The sequence below is a fragment of the Gracilinanus agilis genome, chromosome 2 (assembly GCF_016433145.1).
Source record: "Gracilinanus agilis isolate LMUSP501 chromosome 2, AgileGrace, whole genome shotgun sequence".
NCBI classification, from domain to species: Eukaryota; Metazoa; Chordata; class Mammalia; order Didelphimorphia; family Didelphidae; genus Gracilinanus; species Gracilinanus agilis.
In genome coordinates, this window is record NC_058131.1 from 261,585,780 (window position 1) to 261,611,044 (window position 25,265).

The window sequence follows — 25,265 nt, forward strand, 5'->3', positions numbered from 1 at the left end:
ATTTTTTTGTTTTTGTTTCTAATTTGGGGCTAGGGTTTCTCCGTGAAGCCCGAGTGAGCAGTGCAGTCAGGAAGTTGGCCGGAGGCAAAGACGGTAGCTGCTCACTGTCCTCTTTCTTTCCAGAGCCTTGTAAATGATGCAAGGTACTGAGCGCCTCTGGTCCATCGAGCTGTTTTCCTTAAATTAGATATTGCTAGTGGGTTCAACCTCTTCTCTCTCCAGAGCGTCTGGGGCTCTACAATCCGGCAGCAGCCCCTCAGCCTTTGCAAGATAGGGATGGGGACTCGGGCAGGGAAATAAAAACCTCGCTTTTGAACCGAGACCTTAAGCTATTTGTCAGTTATAATGGCGAATGCGAAAAGGTGTCTATGTTAAGAGAGCAGCCAGCGAGCTGTTCCTCAGAGAGTCTTCTAGCCAAGGCAAGCCAACCATCTCTGCAGCCTACAGACGGCCCCGAGCAACGGATCCTCCCCTCCCGTTGAGCGATTGGGACCGGGAGCTAAGCAGGCTAGCAGGCTGACTCCAGTTCATTTGCTGCCCTGAAACGGATGGATGGATGGATGGAGTCAATACTTAATAATTTTCCCTTGTAATATCACCTGCCTAGGTATCCATGCAGGTGTGTGGGGAGGCAGGATTGAACTTTGTCTCCCAACCTCGTCAACCCCAAAAGATGCTGAGATTCTCAGCCACAAAGACTTGAGGCTGAGAAAGGGATGAGTATTTTAAATCTCTGAGCTTCCGATAAATAAAACCTGTGATGAACGTAGCATATACAGTCTTATTTTGTGTGTGTTTGTAATGCATATTCCTATTTTAAATTGTATTATTACATTTAATTTCTTACCTCCTTATTTAACAGAAACTTTTCAAATTTTGGTTCCAAGTTTGACTTTATTTTTTGGAGTGGAATTAAAATGGATTTTGTCATCCTTTTAAAAGTCTTCAAAATAATAAAATTTATTTCTCAAAATTGCAACTTTTTATTTTTATGGCTATTTGAAAGGGTTTCCAATTCAGAAAAAAATTGATGTTATTCCATTTTTTTAATATTGTTAAACATATGTTGTAAACTTGATGTCGGAGGAAAAAAGCAAAGAAAATATTGCAACCTCAGTGCCATTCCTCTTTGCATCTCTACCATCCCAACAATAATAATGTCTTGAAACAGAATGCTTTAATTCACCTATCTGCTTCCCTGTGGGGAGAAGAGAGAATGTTAGAAGGGCTAGAGTTTTGAGTAAGAAGATACAAGTTCTAGGCTATGCTTTGCTATTTACTATCTATGTGGTTTTGGGGAAGTCAATTTAGTTAAATTCAACAAACAGTAATAATAACTGGTTATAACAGAACATCAATTTTACAAAGCATTTCGCATACTTTATTTTTTTGTTTCTCACACCAACCTGGTGAGATAGCTATAATATTATCTTCTGTTACAGTTTTGAGGAAATTAAGGCTCAGAGAAGTTTGTGATTTCCCTATGGCTTTTTCTTAAGTCTTAGTTAGTTAAAGGCCTGCCTTCAGCAAGAAGTCTTTCCCAATCCTTTTTAATCTTAGTGCCTTCCTCCTAAGATGATCTCCAAGTATTCCTGTATGTATCCTCTTTGAACAAAGTTGTTTTTATGTTGTCTCTCATTAGATTGTAGACGCCTTGAGAAAAGGGATTATTTTTCCCCACTTTGTGTCCCCACAATGCCTGCAGATATTAGGTACCTAATAAATGCTTGTGGTTACACAAGTAGTTATGTGCTGGAAGTGGCACTGGAACCCAGGTTTCCCCTGATTCCAAGTCTAGGCCTTTTCTAACACACTAAAGCTCTACATTGTGCAGAAAACATTGTCAGAGGATGGAAGAGAGAGCCTGTTTGGCTAAGACTCAGTTTCAGTGATTATTTAGTTTACTTAACTATGAGCAGCTTCAGTTATAGGAAGCAAAATACTTGCCCTACCTGCAAATCAGAATTATTGTAAGGAAAACTTTGTTAGAAAGTCAACTTCCAAGTACTATAAGGATGGAAGTAGTAATAATAGATTTGATTTTTAAATCAAATATGGACAATATTTCTTACTAATTTGCTTTTTTTTAAATCTATGGAAATGTTTAATGATTCATCACATAGGTAGCTGTGACATGATATGTTAGTTACCTGTTTCTAAAATTTGCTTTTATACCCTAGAGTCTCAGAGGACTTGAAACACAAGAGATTGCAAAATTTGTCAAGTTTGATTGAGGAGACCCAAAATTTGGTGTGTTTAGAATTTTTAAAATTCCGAGCATTTCTTAAAATGCTGGGAAGCAGTTTCTCAACAAGACTTTTGTTTGATCTTTGAAGAATTTAATTTTGTAGGAAAGTTAAACTGTAGAGATAGGCACATATAAGAAATTTGAAAGTTACCTACATCTGGCATATTAGCTGTAATAACAGATCATTGAATTCCTAAAGGCTTTTGTTTGTTTGTTTGTTTTACTTCTTGAATATAACAAGCATAATTATTTATCTCTGAATCCACTTTGAATTTCAACTTGGAAGCCCAAGCTTCCTATTTGTACCTTGTCCCTAGCCCATGTTAAAATACACCAAGTGACTTGGGCCTGAAAGATCTGAACACCTAAAAATGTGGTTGTGGTCTGAAGAAATCAGAGCCAAACTGAATTACTCTGAAGGCTTCTCTGAAAACAGTACATGCTTCTACAAGGGGGAAAAAGATATGAAGTGAAGTGAAGCTGATGAACAGCCTACACTGTTTTAACTTGATATTAATTAACATTAAACCCTTATCTCCTGTCTTAGTATCAATTCTAAGACAGAAGAGTGGTAAGAGTTAGGCAATGGGGGTTAAGTGACTTGTCCAGGGTCACAGCTAGGAAGTGTCTGAGGCTAGATTTGAACCCGGGGCCTCCCATCTCTAGGCCTGGCTCTTTATCTGCTCTACTACCTAGCTGCCCCAAATACCTAGGTTCTTATAGCAGAAGCATGATGCTACAACAGTAAATAAATGTAAATAAGTGAATGTGTGCTTGCATGTGCACAAGGGGAGTAGGAAAGAGGAATGTCTCAATCCCTGAGGAGAAAAGGGATGGGAGTTTTAGATAGCTCTAATACAAACAGACTCAAGAACTGAGAAATGGCCTGGCATGATGAAACTGGAGGCCTCCAATCTCCATAGCAGTTTATTTGTCAGAAAAAGTGAGGAATGCCCCCATTCATCCTCTATCCCATGTGTCGGTCATCAAAATTCAAGCCCTGGCAAAGAGGCCTAAAGCAAGCTTCCCTCCTAAGCATCAGTTTCCTGTCTATAAAATGGGTATAATAAGACTTGCCCTATCAACTTCCCTGGCATCCTTTGGATCAGAAGAGCCTGATATTTAGAGCCATAAGAAGTCTTAGAGACCATCAAGTCTAACCCCATTATTTTACAGAGGAGGAAACTAAGGCCTCAAGAGGTTAAGTAGCACCTAGTAGCTGGGTAGAAAAGTAGATAAAGTGCCAAGTCTGGAGTCAGGAAGACCCAAGTTCAGATTTGGCTTCAGACACTAGGCATGTGACCCTGGTTAAATCACTTAACCACAGTCTGCCTTCGTTTTTTTTCAACTGTAAAATGAGGATCATAATGGCACCAACTTCTGGGTTGTTGTCTTGCCACAATATATAGGTGCTTAGTAAATGCTATTCCCTTCCCTTAAGTGACTAGTCCAATGTCACACAGGCTAAAAGAGTCAAATGGAATAATATTTGCAAAGCACTTTAGTCTGGTGCCTGCCCCTCCGATAGGTGTTTGGTAAATGCTTATTTCCTTCTTTTTCCCTCTCCTTAAGTGACTTGTCCAGTGTCACACAGGCTAAAAGGATCAAATGAAATATGGGGTGTTAATGTTTCTTAAAGTGGGAAATGCTACGTGAATGTAAGGGGGTATTATTATCGAGTGCTTACAATTTGGAGAGCACCAGATGGCATAGAAATCTCTGGAGAAATAGGAAGATAGTATATGGTTCCTGTCCTCAGGCATTTCATTTGAGGAAAGAAAAAAACAAAACCCTAAAGACATGGGAAGGGAATTAAAATGCCAGCATATGACAAGACCCAGATGATTGCTGCAGAGCATAGGAAGAGAAAGATTAGTATAGATGGGAATAGTGGGGACATTTTCATGGACAGGTAGGATTTGAATTTGACTTTAAAAATAGGTGAAATTTGGATAGGTGAGGAGAGGGAAGAAGTTGTTTAGGGGACAAGGCATAAGTAGCTGGCACATTTTGGGAAGGAGGAGAAACCTTTTATTTCAAATGTAGAAATTCTTCCACCAATGTAGATCTGCAACTTATCTCTATAACTTGTTAAGTCTGACAGTTTTTCTTGCTATGGTCTTTCTTCCACATAAATATTCAGGAAATGAATGCTTTCCTTTGTATATATTTTGTATGTTGCTTGCCATAGATGTGGCATGGAATACAGTGTTTTTTAAAAGACTAAAGAGGCTAATAGAAAACTGCATAATGGGTATGAGCACGCTAAATTGTATGAGAAACTCCCAAGAAGAATAAGTGTAAAAATGTCATCAAGAAATCGTACCACAAGATGAGAAGATGGGCTGGAAGGGACAGGGATGGCAACTGGATGATCACCAGAGTGCTCCACTGGTATGTCATGGTGTCTGGACACAGTGAGGAATGGCACGATCATGTCGGGTGGATCCTCGGTGTCAGAGTTATGGCAGGATGTGATTACAGGTCTCACAGGATGGGGAAGCTGCAGTGGTTTGGGATCTGCATTATTGGAGGAAATTTCCAAATCTAGGAGGTCGCCTCTATTTGAGTTCATGTATTGCGTATACAGGAACTTTGATTTTTGTCTTTGTATTCCCAGGGCTTAGTGCACGGTGTTCAATAAATGTTTGTTGGCTCATTGTTGATTGAGGTGCAGAAAGATACAGAATTGTGTGTGAGTAATGCAAGGTTCCACCACATCCAAAATAGAACATATAAAATCTTTCATTCCAAACCCACCACCCTTCTAGATTTCCCTCATGCTGTCACCCACCATTCTTCTAGACACTAAGTGTGCAGCCTGTTCTTAGGAGTTTTTAGTGACAAAAGGAACATCGGCCTTATGAGATGGGAATGAGCTGGTAGTCAGGCTGCATAGCAAGGTGAATTCATGTGGTATGGGAATCCTGAAAGGGGCCAGGAAGGGAGCAGATGGGAACCCACCCACGTCTGCTCACTTCTTTCCTCCTCCGATTCTGGCTAGATTCTACAATGCTGTGTCTGCTGATCTGGACCGAGGAAGGTGTTTTCTATATAACTGTCTCTAGATCGTCTACCTTATATACATTGTTAATCACAATTATTAAAAACAGAGTTGATTCCCGTGCTTTGCTATGTGGTGATGATTTGTTTTTCAATATCTGAAGAGATGGGATTTCTATTATATGCAAACTAGCCATTTTTTAATTATAAGGAATATAACAAAAAAGTTCAAGTCAACAATTATATATTAAATTCATTTATTTATTTATTTTTTAGAATTTCAGAATACTCCTAGAGCTAATTAACAATATTCTAGGGCAGTGATGGCAAATCTTTTAGAGATGGAGTGCTGGGCCCTGCTCCTAACCCCCCTCTCAGATTGAGTGCCTTGCCCATCCCACCCAGAGATGGTGTGCCATGCCCCTCCCCCTTGTGCTGAGTATGCCCCACCCCCAGCCCCTTACCCTACACTGGGGAGGGAGGAAGCACTCTCATTGGACTGCTGGGCAGAGAGGTGGGGAATGTGAAAAAATGCCATCAGGCACTCTGGAGAGGGGGAAGGGAGCAGCTCTGCCTTTCTAGTAACCAGAAAGCACTCTGTGTGCCATTGGTTCGCCATCACTGCTCTAGGATATCACTAGCGAGATGTGGTTTCCTCAAATGATCATTTCATTCTTTGACTCTCTTTTAAAACAACTCTCAGAAAAAACTGTCTGTGCTCATTACCACCAAATACTCATCTCTTAATTACTTCTCAACTCCTCGTAGTTTTCTGACCTTGCCATTTAAAGAATACTATCTCCAGGTTTACCAGCACTCTCTTAGTTGCTAAAGCCAGTGGCTTTTTTTTTTTAAGTGTTGATCCTTCCTGACCTCACTGCAGCATTTGAGTCTCCTCCCTGATTCACTCTCCTTCCTAGATTTTCATACATTACTGTCTTCTGGATCTCCTCCTACAAGTCTGACTATTCCTTCTTTGTCTACTTTGCTGGGTTATCGCATTTATTTCCCACTGGCTCTTTTGTGTAGGTGCACCTGGAGCCCTTTTCTCTCTCTGAGTTCTCTCTTAGTGTTCAAGTATCATCTCTATGCAGGGGACTCCTAACTAGCTCCACCTAGCCAGCCCCCAGGGCCCTTAAATTCAGTATGCTCAAAATAAAACATTATTTTCCTTAGTGCTGCCCCCCCTTCTGCAAAAGAGTCTCTCCTCTGTTTGGCATTTACATTCCTTCACAATCTGGCTCCAATTTATGCTTCTTGGTGGCTTTCACGTTGCCCTCCATCACTTAATGGCCAAACCACACTGGCTTTCTTGCAGTTCCTTCCCCGGAGCCTATCTCCTTCATCCATGAGAAATCCTCTCTTCTCATCTCTGCCTCTCAGAATCTCTTATTTTCTTCAAGGTTCAGCTCAGGTACCACCTTCTTCAGGAAGTCTTTCCAGATTTCAGCTGGACATTAATTTTCCTCCCACATGCTTCATGTTTATTTTGTATTTGTTTTGTATTTAGATCTCTTGGAATGAGTGGCTTCCGTTCAGTTTAATGGAAAGCCTCTGAGGGTGGAACTGTTTGATTTTTTCTCTAGATCTGCTTTGTACCTACCACAGTGGTGGCCACTTCATAAATGTTTGTGGAATTTCACTAATATGGACCGTTTTCCTCTAACACACAACCTAAACTATGTAACTCATCCTAGACTATTCTTGGCTATATTTTATTATTAGTTCTCCATAGGATAATGACCCAATTCAATTAAAGTCTTCCTTTGGTTCTTTTCCTCTATGAAAGGTACCAAGGTAGCATTCACTCATGCTGTCCATTAGTTGAACTTCATTCTGGATATATGTCCAACCTTTCTTTTCAGGTGCTTTTGGCTTTTATATCACTTTAGCAGATACTTATTGTCTACCAACAGCGTGTCAAGATCTGAGCCAGACTTATAATATTTATCCCAGAGGAGAGGGGCAGAAATATCATGAGGTATAAGATGTAGTTTCTACTCTCAAGGAGTACACACTTTGATTAAGTGCAATGGGAAGTGTTGCCTTTTTATAGTGATTTCTTTTGTTTTTCATAATAGCTTCTGAATTGGCAAGGCAGGAATTATTATTCCTATTTCACAGATGAGGAAAGTTAAGTGATTTGCTCAAGGTGACATAGATATTTAGCAACAGAATCAAGGTTCTCGCTCCAGTGCCCTGTGTGTCTCCCACAGCAACTATCCCATGGTTAGAAATCAGTTATTTTTTTTGTCAGAGGGTCATTGATTTAGGAATTAGAAGAGACCTTAGAAATCATTTAATTTGGTGGGGTTTTTTTTCTTTTTCTTCTCATAACTAAAAAGAAAAGGGTTTGTACTGACTCATTGACAGAATGGTTGCTATTGGGAAATAATGTAGATTTTCCTAGACATTCTCAAGACAAGGGGCTTATATTACATACATTTGTCTCATTTTCACACTTCTTTAGAGAGGCTGAGTTAGGGCATAGGAACCTTGGGTTAACTGGGACTGGAATAACACTTGTTTTGAGAGAAAGAGTAAAGTCAACTGATGAGCTGCTAACAGAGTGCTGATCTTCACGTGGGAGGTAGACTCTCACCCTTCTGAGGGATAAGGTATAAAAAGAAAAAGCAATTGCCATATAATGGAATAAATCCCATTCTGATAATCCTAAAGAAGCTAGTTAAAATGGCAGCCAAAAAACAGACCTATAATCCATTTGAGATTATTTTCTCAATGCAGACCAATGATAAAACTGGTTTTAGTCTGAAGATGTGAATAGAACTATCCAGGATGTGTTGATGCACACAAATTTGGACTAGCAAAGCGTGTATAGATTGTGACCTAGGGCAGTCCATTTCCCATAAGTTCTCTTAATTGCTATTACTTGATGGTATTTCTACTTGCCAATCAACATGTGATCTTCTAATATTTATTTCATTTTTAAGTTTGTAGGGCTGGGGGAAGAGTGATGTATTTATATGAATGTTTATGTATATACACACATATTTATATTCACATACATTTGCAGGTTTTGAATTGTGATTTCACTGGTTTAAGGAACTGGTATGAAATGCTGCCAATTTAGATATGAGGCTTTTCTGCAACTTAGTTTCTTTGGTTGTTGCTTGATATCCTTGGAAGTTTAAGTAACTTGCCCAGTTCCACACGTGTATGTCACAAGTGGATCTTGGACTCACTTGAAGTAGAGTCTTCCCAGCCCCAAGGTCAGTTTTCTATTCAGTGTGCCATGCTGCTTCTTCCTCCTCCTCATCGTTATATCATCATCATCATCATCAATGACGTTAATAAAAATGCTATTTATGCAGCATTTTATAGTTTAAAAACACCTTTAAATAAAATCCCTCTTTGGAATCTTTGAGATAGGAGTCTGGTGATTCTCCAGCTAATTTGATTCACTACATGATGGTGTTTGATATATGTTGATGAAACTCACCAATGTTGAGCTACTTTACGAAATACTCCTGACATAAAGTGGTTTAGGGAAACTTTTGGAACAAAATAGAATAAATCAAGCCTTTTTTTAACATGAAAAAAATGATCACATATAATAAGTACTTAAAAATGCTTCAATGAGTCTCTGATATAACTGGTGTAATTCCTCTATCAATATAAATCACTCCTAAGGCTTCTCCAGGTTTGTCCTATAAGATTCTTGTCCGTATCTGCAAGTGCTGAAGGCCTCCAGTTCCTTTAATATTTCATGGATATTAGTGGAGTACTCAGGCTTTCTGTTTGCTGTTATTTACTATTATTCCTCTATCCATCCTGAAGCATGCTTCTCTTGTCACCTTTTCATTGGCATTTTAGTCACCTGCATTTGTGATTTTTTAAAAGCTGTAGTATTCCATAATTCACAAAGTTATAGCTTCACCAGGGGAACATTGGTGTTAAAATATTTTTGCTACATTCACAACTTCATACTTATTATTTTAGAGGTGGGAAATAATACTAACAAACATTCTCTCAGAGAGCCCTTTTTCACATTCTGTGGCTGAGCAGAGCACATTTTGGAAAACCTTGAGCTAGTTCATTAACTTGATCAAATGAGATCATGTATTTAGTACCATAGATTTAGAGCTGGAAAAAAGATTTAGCATCTATCTAATTAAATCCCCTTATTTTACAAGTGAGGGGAGTCGGGGCCTGGAGAAGTTGTATCTTGTCCAGAGAATACCATACATGGCAGAGCTAGAATTTGAACTGGAGTTCTCTGATTGAGAACTGTTATATACATTTCAGCTATTTAACTGCCTTGAGCAGGTCCTAAAGATATTTAGGAAATGAGATTTTATAGTCACTTTGGTTTGAGGAAAGACCATTCCTTCTTAGAAAGATACTTCTGTCATCTTTTCACAGACCTCAAATTTCTTTTACAGGAAGCAAACTACAAATGTTCCTATAAGACTTCCACACTAACTTAAATTTATAATAAGCTATAAACATTCACTCCCATAGAACAGGTTTTAAAAGGAATATGGATGGAAAAGACTAAAGGAGAGTACTGGGCGTCTTAAATAGGATGGAAAGAATATCTTAGAGAAGAGAAAAAGGTAGAGAAGACTGGTGACTGAAAACACGGAGTGGGGGAGAGAGAGAGAGAGATGGATGGATGCATGGATGGATAGATAGATGTATAGAGTGCTATAGAAGATCACTAGAGGAGTAATAAGCATTCTGTGGCTCACTTGACTTGGACTTCAGTGTTGTTACTTCTTATTACTGCTCTTTAAGACAGTTGATCCCTGGTTACAACTCATACACTGCTCTTAGCCTCAAACCTTCAAGGACCCTGAATGGGTAGACCAACAGAGAAAGAATCCTTGACCAAAGCAATCTCCCTTTGTGAGATAACTAATGTTGAGGGATGTAGAGATTAACCATTCTTTTTTCTTAAATTTTATTTTATTGAATATTTCCCAATTACATTTCTTTTTCCCCCCCTTAATTTTGAGTTCCAAATTTCCTTCCTCCCCTCACCCTTCCCCTGAGATGGTAAGCAATCTGATATGAATTTTACATGTGCAGTCATGTAATGTATTTTTCCATTGTCAAACTTGAAAAACACAGAACTACTAAAGTAGAAAAAATAAGTCTTTAATCTGGACAAGGAAGACAATGCTTTGATGGGCCACTACACAGAGTCACGTGCGCTAGATACTCCACAGAGACAAAGCTCAGAGGACTCTCAGAACATTGTCTCAGAGAAAAAAGCACCTTGAAAGGAGATTTTCTAATGAGCTGAAGAATTTGGGATCTTTTGGGAAATGTTGGAAGGTTCAGTTGATTCGCTTTACAATGGACATAAGAGAAGGAGGAGTTTTGGAAGAAGCTGGTGCTTTATAATGGATACCAGGATTGGATGATTCTAGCCAAGGGCTGGACTACTTGGGAGCAGCCTGCGTTCAGCCTCGGTTACCAGAAACAAAAGGGCACTTAATATTTGTTTACATCTACTAATACTATCTAGGCTGAGATCATTGAGTACTTTAAGGTTTATTGTTCGGTCTAAGACCAGGTCAGTCTGGGACTTCCCTGAAAGCAAGTTCCAAGAAACAGGGGCAAATTTGGGAGTTCCATAAACAAAGTTGACCTCATATTAATCATTTTATGGAAGAGAACTTGAACAAAGAAATGAATAAAGAAGGTGAAAAATAGTATATCAATCTGAAGTCAAACTCCATCCATTCTTTCCTTGGAGGCAAATGGCATTTTTCACCATGAGACCTGGGATCACTATATTGCTGAGAATAGCTAAGGCATTCACAATTGTTCATCATACAATATTGTTGTTTCTGTGTACAATGTTCTCCTGGTTCTGCTTTTTTTGCTCTTCATCAGTTCAAGTAAGCCTTTCCCGGTTTTTATGAAATCATCCTGCTCATCATTTCTTAAAGCACAATACTACTCCATTACAATTATATGCCACAACTTGTTTAGACATTCCCAAATTGGGGCATCCCCTTAATTTCCAATTCATTTCTACCACAAAAAAGCTGCTATAAATATTTTTGTACATATAGATCCCCCTGCCCTCCCCCCTTTTTTAAAAATCTCTTTGGGGTATAAACCTAGTAGTGGTATTGTTGAATCAAAAGGTATGCACAAGTTTAAGTCCTTTGGGCAGTTTCAAATTGCTCTCTAGAATGGTTGGATCCATTGGCTCCACTAACAGTGAATCAGTGTCCCAATTTCCACATACTCCCTCCAACATGTATCATTTTCCTTTTCTGTCATATTAGCCAATCTTGATTAATTGAGTACAAAGTATATACTCTAGCCCATTTTCTCCACACTTAGTCCATCTACCTCCTCCCAAACTCCAAAATATTATATTGTTAATGTACCACTCAAGAGACAGTATAGTGTAATTTAAAAAGAAGATGAGAAAGAAAAGAGGAGATTTTTTACAAATCATTTACGTGGGGCAGCTAGGTGGTTCAGTGGCTAGAGAACCAGTCCCAGAGAAGAGAGGGTTCAAATCTGGCTTCACACACTTCCTAGTTGGGCAAATCACTTAACCCCCATTTCCTAGCCCTTGCTGCTCTTCTTCCCCAGACCAATACTTAGTAGTGATTCTAAGACAGAAAGTGTGTGTGTGTGTGTGTTTTAAGTAATTTACCCTTTAAGGTTTCTGCAGCAAAATTTAGATATTGAGCTAAATGGTCCCTAATGTCCCTTTTTTCCCCCCTATCTCTGATGATTTTAGGAATTCATAACACTCAACAACCTTGGAGCCACCACCAACTCTTTACCTTCGTTCTTCCCTACCACCATATCCAGTTAGTTGTTAGATCTTGTTCCTTCCACAGCATCTTCCACATCCTAAAGATTTTAGAATCATAGCTCTACAGATGAAAGCTACCTCAGAGACCACCCAATCCAGCCCCCTCATTTTACAGATAATATCCATCCTCTTCTCTCCTCATATAGAGATCACCTTAATTCAGATCTTTTATCACTTCTCACTAGAACTGTTCTATTTTTCTAAGTTTTGTAGTCTTCTAATGATATTCAGACTTTTCGATTTGTCATTTCCATCCAGGAGAGGCATAATACTTATGTTATCTCTGTATATCCTCCCTTCAAGGTCATTTGTTTTGGCTTGCATAGAATTCACATTTTCTTTTAATGTTGCTGTCTTTTGCTTCTTTCCCACCAGTTTTTTCTACTAGCTTCCAAATCTGTTAGACTTTTTCTGAGGGCTTCTACTTCTTTTAAAAAGTTCTCCATCATATAATTAATTTCTTCCATACTGGCATTTGTATATTTCCTTCTTCTTAATGAGTCCTTATTTCAGTCTAAATTTCATCCTTAATTTCTTCTTTTTAACAGTTTTTCTCCCTTCCTTTCTTTCAACTATCCTCCTCACTGCCCCATGATTTCTTGGGAGACCACAGGATCCTCTTTTTTCACTGGTGAATTTTGGTTTATTTTCCTTTATAGCAAAATACTTATATGTTCTGGACTTTCTTTGAGTTTTACTCTTTCTTATTTCTGTCTTCATGATTTTCTCTGTCAACTAAGTTTTTATTCCAACTTTCTCAAAATTTCTCTCTTTGAAATTTTCTCTTGTATTCCCATTCATTTCCCTCCAGCATCTCTTTCTTCCTTCCTCTTTCTCTTCTTTCTTGACCTCTGACCTTCCCACATTGGAGGGGGGTAAGAAGGGGTCAGCTACATGGATCTTTGCTTAAAAGAAATTCAGGGAGAGGAGGAGATAAAAAAACTCGTTTTCCAAAGCCTTTTCCCTTGGGGCTGATTTTCTTTCTCTCCCTGCACCCCCACAGGGCCACTTATCTTTCTCCAGTCACTTTCCTCTTCCTTCACCTTAGGACATATACTTTCTTCTAGAGGGAGGGAAGGGTTCAGACAGAATAACTTCCATGGAGATGGAGGGATGGGCTAAGGATTCCTACAGCATGATCACAAATCACAAATCTGAGTTTGCTAGGGTTCACTTAACCTGGGCTAAGGGCAGGTAGAGGATCAGTATTCTACATGGGCACTTGAAGTATTTTAGTTAGTTGATGTTATTTCATAAGGTTTTCATTTTCTGTAGTGTTTCTACCTTCCTGTATTTTTGATTTGGCTTTTATTTCTAAATCTACTTTTTTCATTTCTATTTTTCTAAGGGCTTTGTGTTGCTGAAAGCAACTAGTCTCCACCAGAACTATTGCAATGCACAGGATTTGGAGTCAGAGGACCTAGATTCACATCTTGGCTCTCTCTCTGTGTAACTAGACAAAAACAAAGTGAAAGAGAACTTCTCGGGGCCTTGGTTTCCTCATTAGTAAAATGAAGAATTTAAATGATGAGGACTGTAGAATTAGAGGAAGGACCTGGATTCATATTAAACCTCTCACACTCTCAGTGACCCAGGTCAAATCATTTAAACGTCTCCGAGGCCCAGTTTCTTCTCCTGTAAATTGAGCAGGTTGGACTAGATAACCACCAAGATTCCTTCCAGTCGGAGATCTAGGATTCTATAAACAGGAGGCCTCTGAAATCCTTTTCAGCTGCCAAATTGCAATTCCTAAAGCATAGGTCTGAACACGTTAGCTCTCCCCTACCCAAAAAGCTTCATTGGCTCCCCACCACCTATAATATAAAATTGAGGTTCTTCTATTTGGCGTTTCATTTTACTCCCCTCCACTCAAACACACTATGTTTGCTAAACATGGAATTCCACAAAAGATTGTAGACCTGGAATCTCAGAGGCTCTCTAGTCCAACTTCTTCATTTTAAAGATGATGAGACCCTGGATTTGTTAAGTGACTTGCCCCAAGCAAGTCCCAGAGGTATGAAAAGACAAGCTTTGAATCCACATTCTCTGATTTAAGCCTTTCCAGTGGACTATGCTTCAATCCATTTTCCATTTCTGTGCCTTCAGCTGTCCCTCCTCACCTGTGCCTCCCTTGGAATCTCTATTCCCCTTTCAAGGCTCAGCTCAGGGGCAAACCCCTCCAAAGGCCCCTTCCTGATTGGCTTCCTCCCTCCTCCCCATAGTTAGAGCCTTTCTTCCTGCTTCTGAAATTACTTTATATTTTCTTATCTGTTCCTATTGTTTCCATCCAGTAGAGTATAAGGCGTTCAAGGGCAGAGGATGATTCATTTTGTCTTTATATCCCTAGCATCTAGCAGAGTGCCTGGCACATAGACACTTAATAAATATTTTTTAATTGAATTGAATTAAGCCCTGTCGGCCAGAGAGATTTCATGCTCCTTCTGTTGTTTGGTCACAGATTGAGGCCCCTTCTGGCTCTTTTTGTGCTTTAGGCCGCAGAACCTTTTCATTCACATCAAATTTCTCTTCTCTGCTGTGCCTGAAAAGGGTCTCTCTCCCTCTCTCTGTCTTTGGGAGTCAAATGATTATGCCGGGGATAGGCTCAGGTAGCTCTGGGGCCTTTCCCATTAAGACAGGTGATAATTAGTCATGGTGATGATTATAAACTTTCCTTCCCAGTTTCAATCAAAGGATATGTTCTTTCTAGTTAAATTGCATTTAGATGCAAATTGAGAATAGCATCTCAGTGCCCCATGTAAATTTAACACAGATTGTGGTCCTGCAAGAAGATGCTCTCACTCTTGATCAGCCTTTGCAGAGTATCTAGAGCCCTGTATTAGGTGCCAATCAGGAAAGATTTAGAGCCAACTCAGAGTATTTAAAGCTGCATGGAATCTTTTTTGTTCTAGAAAAGTGTTTGCTTGGGCAGGTCCCAGCAAGACCTAATGTCAAGGCACTGGCCTTGGAGGCAGGAAGACTTGGGCTTAATTTCCACCCTACTTATTACCTATGTGGTACCTACCATGGCCAAGTCACTTCACCTTTTTGTAATTCAGTTTTCTCAACTTTAAAATGTGGAGATTCCACTAAAATCCCTTCTGGCTCTAAGTCCATGATCCTACTACGTTTTTAGTATGGACAGAGCCTTTGACTGTGTGTCTGTTGTCTGATTACAAGCCTCACTAAGCTCAAAGGATCCTCTTCAGAATACAGGCCTCAGTGGATTAATTTTTTGGCCTCAGTGACTGATGAAGACCATCTACTAAGGCATAACAGCCCCATGCTGTGTTTGAAGTATTCCAGTAAAAAGATTGGCCATTGTTTTCTAGTAATTGCACATAAAATTCTGAAAAATAGATATTCTGAGATCAAAGAAACATATGTTTTAAAAGAGAAAATCATTACTGAGCCATAGGTGAGAGCTTGTCTGTGTATTTCTAAAATGCTGTTTCTATTATCCACAATACAAGCTTAAAAAGCCAGAATTTTCTCTCAGCATTAGCCAGTGCTATTTGAAATTTATACATAATGTCCCTTCAGCAATCCAAGGTCCAAACATCTATCCATTCACTTATTCTTCCATTCTATATGCCTTTATGAAGCACCTGCTACATGCAAAGCACTAGGTACTCGAGATATAAAGATTAAAAAAATAGAAAGTCACTGCTCTCCAGGAGTTTAGATTGTACTGAAGGATAAAACATATATGCAAAACATATACAAATTAATATGGGGGAGGCAAAAAAAAAAAAAGCCTCACGTAGGACCTGAGCTCCTGAGCTGAACTTTAAAGGGAAATGGGGATTTGAAAAGGTAGAGATGAAAGAAAAGAGTGTGCCCTGGAAATGAAAGGCATGTGAGTGGAATAATTAACAAAGAAAGATTAAACTATATTCAGTATTGTTCTAGAGTCAATAATATTTTATTGCATTCTGATCTTTGAAGTTTAGTCTTCTGTGTTACATACAAGGGTGGTCAACCAGGGTAACAATAGGTGCCAGTGATTTACCAGTCTTGGTGACAAAGGTCCATAAAGCTTTTTTTTTTTCCTTTTACTTTTTACTGCCAATTCATTTTATTATACTGATACTGCTGCAGGTTAGTTAAAGGGCCTATGTTTCCTTCTATTACAAAATTTTGAGCCTTATAGAACCAAAAAACTATTTTTAATCCCATCAATACAGCTTATCATTTTTTTCTATACTCACTCCAGAAATGTCATATAATACTATGAATTGCTACCTTGCAGTCTTAAAAGAACTATTTGGCCACCTTCGTATATATGATAATTTCTAGTTAACTACAAAATGTAAGTAGCAAGAACACTCCATTTTCCCAATTATCCAGAATAAGCAGTTTACTGTATTTTTCTATCTTCCTTAAACACTTTTTTTGTATAGCCAACTGTGCTGCAAAAATAAGGTTGTAGTGACAATTGCCTCAAGTCACCTGAATCCTAAACTTTCCTCAAGGAGTTTTATCATGGCTTAGCTATATTATGCTTTTTTATCCAGCCCTAAAGTCTTTTCTTACCTTCAGACTCATATTTTCAGCTGCCCAGCAGACATCTCCAACAAGGTGTCCATAAACATCTTAAACTCACACGTCCAAAACTGAACTCATTATCTGTCTCCCCACAGCCTTCCTCCTTGTTACTGTCAATGATGCTGTCATCCTCCCAGGCAAGCGGGACTGAAACCTCATTGGTCACCCTTGGCTCCCCACGCGCCCTCCCCACATCTGATTTGTGGCCAACTCCTGTCCACTTTAGCTTGATGACATTTCCCATCTACACCCCCTTCTCTTTTCTGACACTGCCACCACCTCTCGCCCGGAGCCATACAGCAGGCTGCCAGAGAGTCTCCTGGTCCAGAGTCTCTTCTTGCTCCAGTCCATCTTCTGCCCAGCTGCTGAATTAACCTTCCTGAGGCACAGACCTGGCCCTATCATGCCCCTTCCCCTTCAGGAAACTCCAGTCATTCCTAAGCATGTCCAGGATCAAATAGAAAATCCTGTTTGGCATTCAAAACCCTTCCCCACCTGCTCTTCTCCACATTTCTAGGCCTCTATAATACACCCTTCTTCTGCCCAACACTCTTCTCTATCACCCAGCTACAAGGGCCTTCTTCTTGTTCCTGGAATATTACATTCCAACTATATTCTCTGGGCATTGTCATTGACTTTTCCTCATGCTTGGAATACTTCCTCTCTCCCTTGACTTCCTTCAAGTCTCAGCTGGAATTGCATCTTTTTTTTTTTTTTTTTTTAAATAACCCTTATCTTCCATCTTAAAATCAATACTGTGTATTGGTTCCACGGTGAAAGAATGGTAAGGGTAGGCAATGGGGGTTACGTGATTTGCCCAGGATCACACATCTAGGAAGTGTCTGAGGTCAGATTTGAACCCATGACCTCCTATTTCTAGATCTGATTCTGAATCCCCCGAACTTCTTAGCTGTCTCCTAAAATCCCATCTTCTACAAAAAATCTTTCCTGATTCTCCTTAGTATTAATGTCTTCCCTTTATTGATTACCTTCTATTTATTTTGCACATATTTTATTTGCTCTCATTCATCTGTGAGCTCCTTAAGAGTAGTCTTAGAGGCAGCTAGAGACAGGAGGTCCTGAGTTCAAATCTGGCTTCAGACATTTCCTAGCTGGGTGACCCTGGGAAAGACACTTGACCCCCATTGCCTAGCCCTTACCATTCTTCTGCCTTAGAACCAATACACCGTAGTGATTCTGAGTATTAGCACATGTAGCACAGTTCCTGACCATGTAGTAGGTCCCTAATCGGTGCTTATGGACTGAATGACTTTCTGTCTTAAAGAGAACCACCCCAAAGAAAGGAGCACAGTGTTATGTCTGCTCCTCGCGGCACCTCGGCTTTAATGCAGTCAGCCACGTGGATTTTATATCATTCTTTAAGTGGGAAAACGCCTTTTAGGTTTGTAGAAAATCAGTCAAAGATAAAGTAAGAAGCCTTTGGAAAAGAAGACTGAAACTTGGAAGTCATCATCCCCCATCCTTCCTCCATCCCCTCATCACCCAGCTTCCTTCTTTCTGGGCAAGCATCCTTCCGGGCAGTCCTGGGCCTCCTTCCCTCCTCCGCAGATCCAGTCACTCTCGTTTTTGCCGATTCTACATCAGCAGATGTCTTAGGCGCTCTCCAGGCTCTCTGCGCACGGGGTCATTCCCCAGTTCACGTTCACACGACCTTTCACTGGGACTCTGGTGATCCTCTCCTAAGTGGTCCCCCTCTGTTCCCCTCCTTCCTCCCCAACACGTTCTTCAGCCAGGGGCGTTTCTAAGATAGAGATAGGTTACTCCCTCAGTAAACTCCACTGGCTCCCTGTTATGTCTAGGAAAATCAATTTGTCAACCAACAAGCATTTGTTAAGAGTTTACTATGTTCCTCAGCACTAGGCCTGCAAAGACTCTTTTGCTTGGCATTGATAAACATGATAACATATCTATAGATATCTACATCTATATCTATCTTTGCCTTCACAAATTCAGCCAAACTGGCCTTTTTGCTTCTCTTGGTGCAGGACATTCCCTCTCCTGTCTCCATTGCCCTTCCTTGACTGGGATGCCCTCCTTCCACACCTCTCCCGTGTATAATCCCTTGTTTCCTTCAAAACTCAGCTCAGTCATCACCTTCTCAACAAATCCTTTCCTGACCAGCCTCCCCTTCCCAGCTTTGACTACCTCCCCACCCAATTACTACATATTTATTTTGTATACACTTATTTGTATGTGCATGTGCCATCTTCTCACCCTCATCCATGGAAATCCATTTGAGGGGAGAGCCCATTTCGGCTTTATCTTTGTATCCCCAGAAGTGAGCATCATACACAGTGCATAGCAGTTGTTCAATAAATGCATGTCCATCGATTGTCTCAGTTATAATATGATATATAAGTTTAAAAAAGAAAATGAATTTGTATTTTGGAATGAGTGGAAATAAGAATCGTTTTGCTTCTGAAAGTTAAAATTGTTCTGCAATTAAAAATAAATTAAAATTAAATGATCACATTGAATCCCATTGCAATAAAAACATTATAGATGTGTGAGGCAGTGTAATTATATTTAGAGACATATACTATCTCTTTAGACATTTTGGCCTGCTTGGCTTCAAGGTTGGAGGTCTCTGAACATATGTTAACTCTGTGACCAAGAGCGAACCACTTAACCTAGAAGTTCCCTAGGCGTCTGGTGAGGACTAGAAATTCCTGATGAGTTAATTGCTGAAATGTATCAGTGGACAGTTTCCACACTAGAGAGTTCCCTACAATGATAAAATCACAGATCTGGACACCCCCCAAAAGCCCGTCAATATTGGATTGATTGAACTTCCTGAACTTTCACATCTTACCAGAATGGCAGTGTGAAATGAGGAGATGGTTTCACAGGTTGTTTCTTTTTCCTTACTTTTACTTAGTCTTGGGAAAACCCCTGGAAATGTCAGTTTTGTTTTGTTCTTCATCGAGGTGAGAGATTCCATGTCCTCAATGAACATCCGATGGGCCACTGGTAAGAGTAGGTACAGTCACTCCCTCTAGTGGTTCGCCCCAACCTTGACGCAGGGCCGCCTCTTGGAACAATTTCTCTGCAGGGAGCTTGCAATTATAGAAACATTTAGAAAACAAATGTTCCCTGAAAGAAAGCTTTCCGATTTAGAAAATATTCTGTTTTGCAATCAGTTTAGAGATTCAAATATTAACTTAAAATCTGATTGAAATACTCTCCCTACTTCAGTCCATTTTTTTTTAAACCCTTAACTTCTGTATATCGGCTCCTAGGTGGAAGAGTGGTAAGGGTGGGCAATGGGGGTCAAGTGACTTGCCCAGGGTCACACAGCTTGGAAGTGTCTGAGGCTGGATTCTAACCTAGGACCTCCTGTCTCTAGGCCTGACTCTCAATCCACTGAGCTACCCAGCTGCCCCCACTTCAGTCCATTTTTTTATGTTGCTGCTGAGATAATCTAATTTATTAAAAAATCTAGATGGTCATGTCAGTTTTATACTCAAAAATTTTCCCTGGTTTCCTTTCTCTGGTATGAAGGCACCTCATTGATCTTGAGGCACTCTTCCTTTGTCTTATGTTGTGATTAAAAAGGTAAGATTGGGGGGCAACTAGGTGACTCCATGGATTGAGAGCCAGCCCAAGAGATAGGGGGTCCTGGGTCCCTAGCTGTGTGACCCTGGGCAAGTCACTTACCCCCCATTGCCTAGTCCTTACTACTCTTCTACCTTGGAACCAATACACAGTATTGATTCTAAGACTGAAGGTAAGGGTCGAAATAGATAAATTAATTAAATTAAATTAGAAAAACAAAAAGGTAATATTGGGGGCAGCTGGGTAGCTCAATGGATTGAGAGCCAGGGCCAGAGATGGGAGGTCCTGGGTTCAAATCTGGTCTCAGACACTTCCTAATTGTGTGACCCTGGGCAAGTCACTTAACCTTCATTGCCTACCCTTACCACTCTTCTGCCTTGGAACCAATATACAGTATTGATCCTAAGATAGAAAGTAAGGGTTTAAAAAAGAAAAGGGAAAAAAAGGTAAGATAGCTATATCTCATATTGAGAGGCAGAATAGTGTGGGTAGAATTTCAGTCCTTAGAAGGGGGGGAAAAAAAACAGGGTACAAATCCTGCCTTTGACATGACTAGTTTTGTGACTGTGGACAAGTCACTTAACATCTCAGTACCACCAAGCAAGCCTTTTATGACTGAATTAGAGATAAATTGCTCATCTGTATTAGCAGAGGAGGATTCCACATCAGAAGTTCCTTCTACCTAAAAAAAAAAATTTTTTTTAGGCATGAGAGACAGCTAGGTGGTACAATGAATAGCGCTCCAGACCTGGAATTGGGAGAACCTGGGTTCAAATCTGGCCTCAGACACTTTCTGGGTATGTGACCTGGGCAAGTCACCTAATCTCAATTGCCTAGCCCTTGCCCTTTCGTCTTAGAGTTATTACTAAGTTACCAAGAAAGTAAGGGTTTAGGAAAAAAACTGCAGCTCCGAAAGCAAAAATCTCATATTCTTCTCCTTTATGCCTTCTCTGGCCTAGCCCAGTTGGTTCACTCTGGGTCACAGACCCATGCTGTCCTCTCATGGGCTGGCATCTTCCTTTAGGTTAGTTGCTGGGAATACCAATAGAGACAAAATATATACAAAGAAGACACAAAATAGCCACCAGATATGGGGACGGACTTCCTGTGGGAAGGACTGTATGGGAGGAGGAGGAGGAGGAGGAGGAGGAGGAGGAGGAGGAGGAGAAAGAACAATATCCTCTGAGGGGCAGAGGCAGTGGAAGTAGGAAATAGCCCAGGTGGGTGAGAGCCCAGCTCACAGGGGAGGAAGTCTGATGCCCAGGGGGGAAGGGCTTTCGAGCCACACAGCCCAGTTTGGGTTGGATTCTCGAGCTGGCAGAGCCGCCAGAGTTCTAGGACGGTCTGGCAGACAACTAAACGGAGGAGGCGGTTCAGAGGGAGAGAGCCTGGAGACAGGGAGACCATCGAAGAGGCTGTTGCCATGGGTTATCCCGAACTCTAAAGGTGACTAAGGGAGCACAGAGAAGAGATGACGGAGGGGCCGAGGCTCAGCAACCTGTCAGATCTGAGAAATGAGGCCGAGGAAGAGGCTGGGAGTGGTGGCCTTGGGTGGAGGTTAGGGCTCTGGGGAAAAGGCAGATGGTTCTACTTGGGACTCCTGGGTGCTTGAAATGCCTAGTGAGACCTACAGGGGGAAAAGCCTCCGAGGCATTGCAGAGATGATGTGGGGCTGCAGATTGTAGAGAGGCCTGGGGGCCTTCGTGCTGTCTTTGACAGAGCCATGACTTTGGAGTCAAAGGACCTGGATTCAAATCCCATCTCTGACACTTCTTTTGGCAGTCAATTTCCGGGCTTTGGTTTCCTCATCCTTAAAAGGAAGAGCGTGTCTTAGACAGCTTTTGAGGTCCTTTCTGGCCCCAAGTATCATCATTTGGATATATATTTGCAAAATATCATTTCATAGTTGAACTAAAGGGAATTGGATGATATTCATGATGAGAGAACATGTAGAAACAGAAGAGAAGGGCAATAACATTTTCATTTTTGTCACGCATTCCTAGTGCCGAGCATGATGGCTCAGGGCTGAGTCCTGAGAATGGTACATCCAGGGTGAGGGATGAAGCCAAGAAGACTAAGAAGGAATGGGCAGAGAGGTGGGAGGGGAGCGAGGACAGAGCAGGGTTAGGAAACCCAGAGAGGAGAAAATTGCTTTTAGGAAGAAGTGGTTAAAAGTTTCAAATGCTACAAAGAGGTTGAGAAGGATGAGAAAGGAGAAAAGGTTACTGGATTTTGCAGTGAAGTGATTAACTCTCCTTAGGGAAAGCACTTTTTGTTAATAGTCAGAAACTGGATTGCAAGTGGTTGAGAAGGGAGGGAGAAGTTCAAAAAGTATCCTCAACTTTTAGTGGGACTTTTAAGTGAACTTGTAATGTCTTGTCATTTTAAAATTTTCATCACCTATACAATAAATACAATAAACAGCACTTCCTTCACAGAAATAAACTCTTAAACAGATAATGTAACTGTTGATGAACTATTGAAAATTGGCATTTAAAAATTCATTCTTGTAACTAGAAACGGAATAGATGACTGCCAACTGGGGAATGGCTAAACATTGATAAATGCAAAAAATGGAAAACCTAAAGATAGCGATTAAATTTTTTAAGAAATACATTGTAAAGACATACAACTTTTGAAAACTTTAGCACCTCTCATCAATGTGGACAGTGGACAATCATGATTCCAGAGGCCTGATGCTACCTGCTTCCTGACTGGGATGTGGTGGGCTCAGGGTACAGAATGAGCCACATATTTTTTTGGTGTGGCCAATTTGGGAATTTGTTTTGCTGGACTATATAAATTTGTTACAAGGCCCTTTTTGCCTTTACTTATTTTTAAAATCGAAAAAGAGGAAAAATAAATGCTCTCAATTTGAAAACAAAAGGAAAAATTAATCATTACACATTTTAGTTTTTTTCTTTTTTAAAATAAACATAATTAATTGATTGATTGATTAAGAATATTTTTCCATGGTTACATGATTCATGTTCTTTCTCTCCCCTCCCCCCTCCCCTTTACCCCTCCCAGAGCCAAGGAGCAATTCCACTGGGTTTTATATGTATCATTGTTCAAAACCTAGTTTCACTTTTCAGTGATAGGAAATGTAGATCATGTTCCTGTTGTCTGCTTAGCTGAGTTTCCCTGTAGTGATAATGATATTTCAGTTATCAGAGTGGGCATATTTTGTTTTAGAGTTTTTTTAAGATTTGGAGCAAAGAAAACAATCACTCTTTTTTTCCTAATATGAAATTCTGTAAATAAAAATATTTTGTTTATTTTCAGTTAAACAATTATTGAGCACTGAAATAGAAACATTAATGTTGTTAACAACTAATATATTAGTTATGAGTTTAGTCTCTGCCCCTTAGAAAGATTTTATCAACTAATTTTGATTATAAACCCCATAAAGTCTTCACTCATGTCACTGAGGGAACTTAATGTGTGCTAGGTAACTTAATGGATTTATAATTTTATTCAAAAATGTCTGTTCTGTTTAAATCTCTTGAATAAAGAGGCAGTTTTTGTAAAAAAAAAAAAAAAACAACTATATGTGTATATAGAGAAAGAGCTAAAAAGATATCACTTTTTTCTCAGCTTACATTCCAGCCTTGTAGATTATTGGAACATATCTTAGATCTCTGTTTCTGTTTCGAGTTTCTGGTGCTGCAAATAATAAGAAATACAGTATAACTTGAGTGTTTTCTTCATATTGCAATAAATTCTATTTGAGAAAAATGTTTTTCTATATATCCATTGTGATCTCTCTGGCATTATTCAGTGCCCAGAAACTTTTGAACTTCTTTTGATGGAACCAGGTATGCCCTTACTCCTTCTTTTTCTTGAATAATTCCTAATTCAGTACTTCCTTCAAAGCCTTACTCAAAACCCTCCTCCTAGCAACTATCTTCACTCACTACACCATCATGGTGCACTAATGATACCTGGTGATGTTAAAGACGTTAATATTTATTTAAAAATTAAATTCAGAATAATTATTTTAATATCTCCTTTTCATAATATTATTTATAATAGTATCTGTACGCATTGGATATTTAGTCTCTTTCCAAGGAGATTGCAAACTCCTCAAGGGCACAGATTAGGTCTTTCTTCTGTTTTCCTTGTCTTTCCCTTTGTGTCTGATGTAATGCTATTGAACATAGCCTGCCAAGAATGTAGCAAGGCTCTCAAATACTTCTCAGATGCATGAATAAATGAATGAATGGACTTGCACAACTGATAAGAAACCTAAAACAAGAATTTGGATGTTTTAGGATTAGACCCAGGCAAAGATTTCTTTGTGAGTGTCTTAACTTTGTTTATTTTTTATTCAGATGCTAGATGAAAACCATCACCTAATTCAGTGTATTATGGACTACCAGAGTAAGGGCAAGACTGCAGAATGTACTCAGTAAGTAATAGTGCCAAAGGGCTGTTTTCCTTGCCTTCCAATGGTGCTTTTTTTTTTTTTTAGTGGTGTAAGAAACACCTATGTGGAAAAATGTATTTGCCAATTAACAGATATTAGCTATTAACAGGCTCTAACTAGGACATATACTTTCCATTTCCTGGTACCATTCAATATAAGTTAAAAATGCCAAGGGGAATAGATCCTCTGATTATTTATGTAAAAATTTTTATTAAATTTTGGGCAGCATGGCCAAATGGAATGAGCAATATGTTTGGAAAAATAGAGATGTTGGGTTCAAATCTTAGCTTTGCTTTTCACTACTCGTGTGGCCTTGGGCCAGTCACAACCTTTATATGGGCCTAATTTCTAAAATGAGGAGATTAGACTAACTGATCCCCAAGGACCATCCCAGCTCTTACACCTCTATTATTGTAAATAGTTTCTTTGAAAGATATTTTGCTAGGCTTAAGTTAACATAAAAGCGAGTGTTCTGTGCCATATCCTACTAGAGAAAATGTCCAGTAATAAAGAGTAGGTTTTCCTTTCAATTGTTTTAGGGCATTTGGTTGGCACATCAAACTTGTCACTTAGTTTTTGTGGAATCTTTTTTGTGCCAGGAGTTGTGCTATTCTTAGTCCCGGGAGATTCTCATTTTGGTTGCTGGTTGTTTT

At 39.7% G+C, this 25,265-nt stretch overlaps 1 protein-coding gene across 1 annotated transcript in view; it reads left to right on the forward strand.

The window, feature by feature from the left end:
- Nucleotides 1-25,265, forward strand: part of SS18L1 (SS18L1 subunit of BAF chromatin remodeling complex) — a 60,396-nt gene that overhangs the window by 5,578 nt on the left and 29,553 nt on the right. The window contains exon 2 of the mRNA XM_044661150.1: nt 24,518-24,594. Coding sequence (XP_044517085.1) covers nt 24,518-24,594 — 77 coding nt within the window. The remainder of the gene's footprint in view (nt 1-24,517; nt 24,595-25,265) is intronic.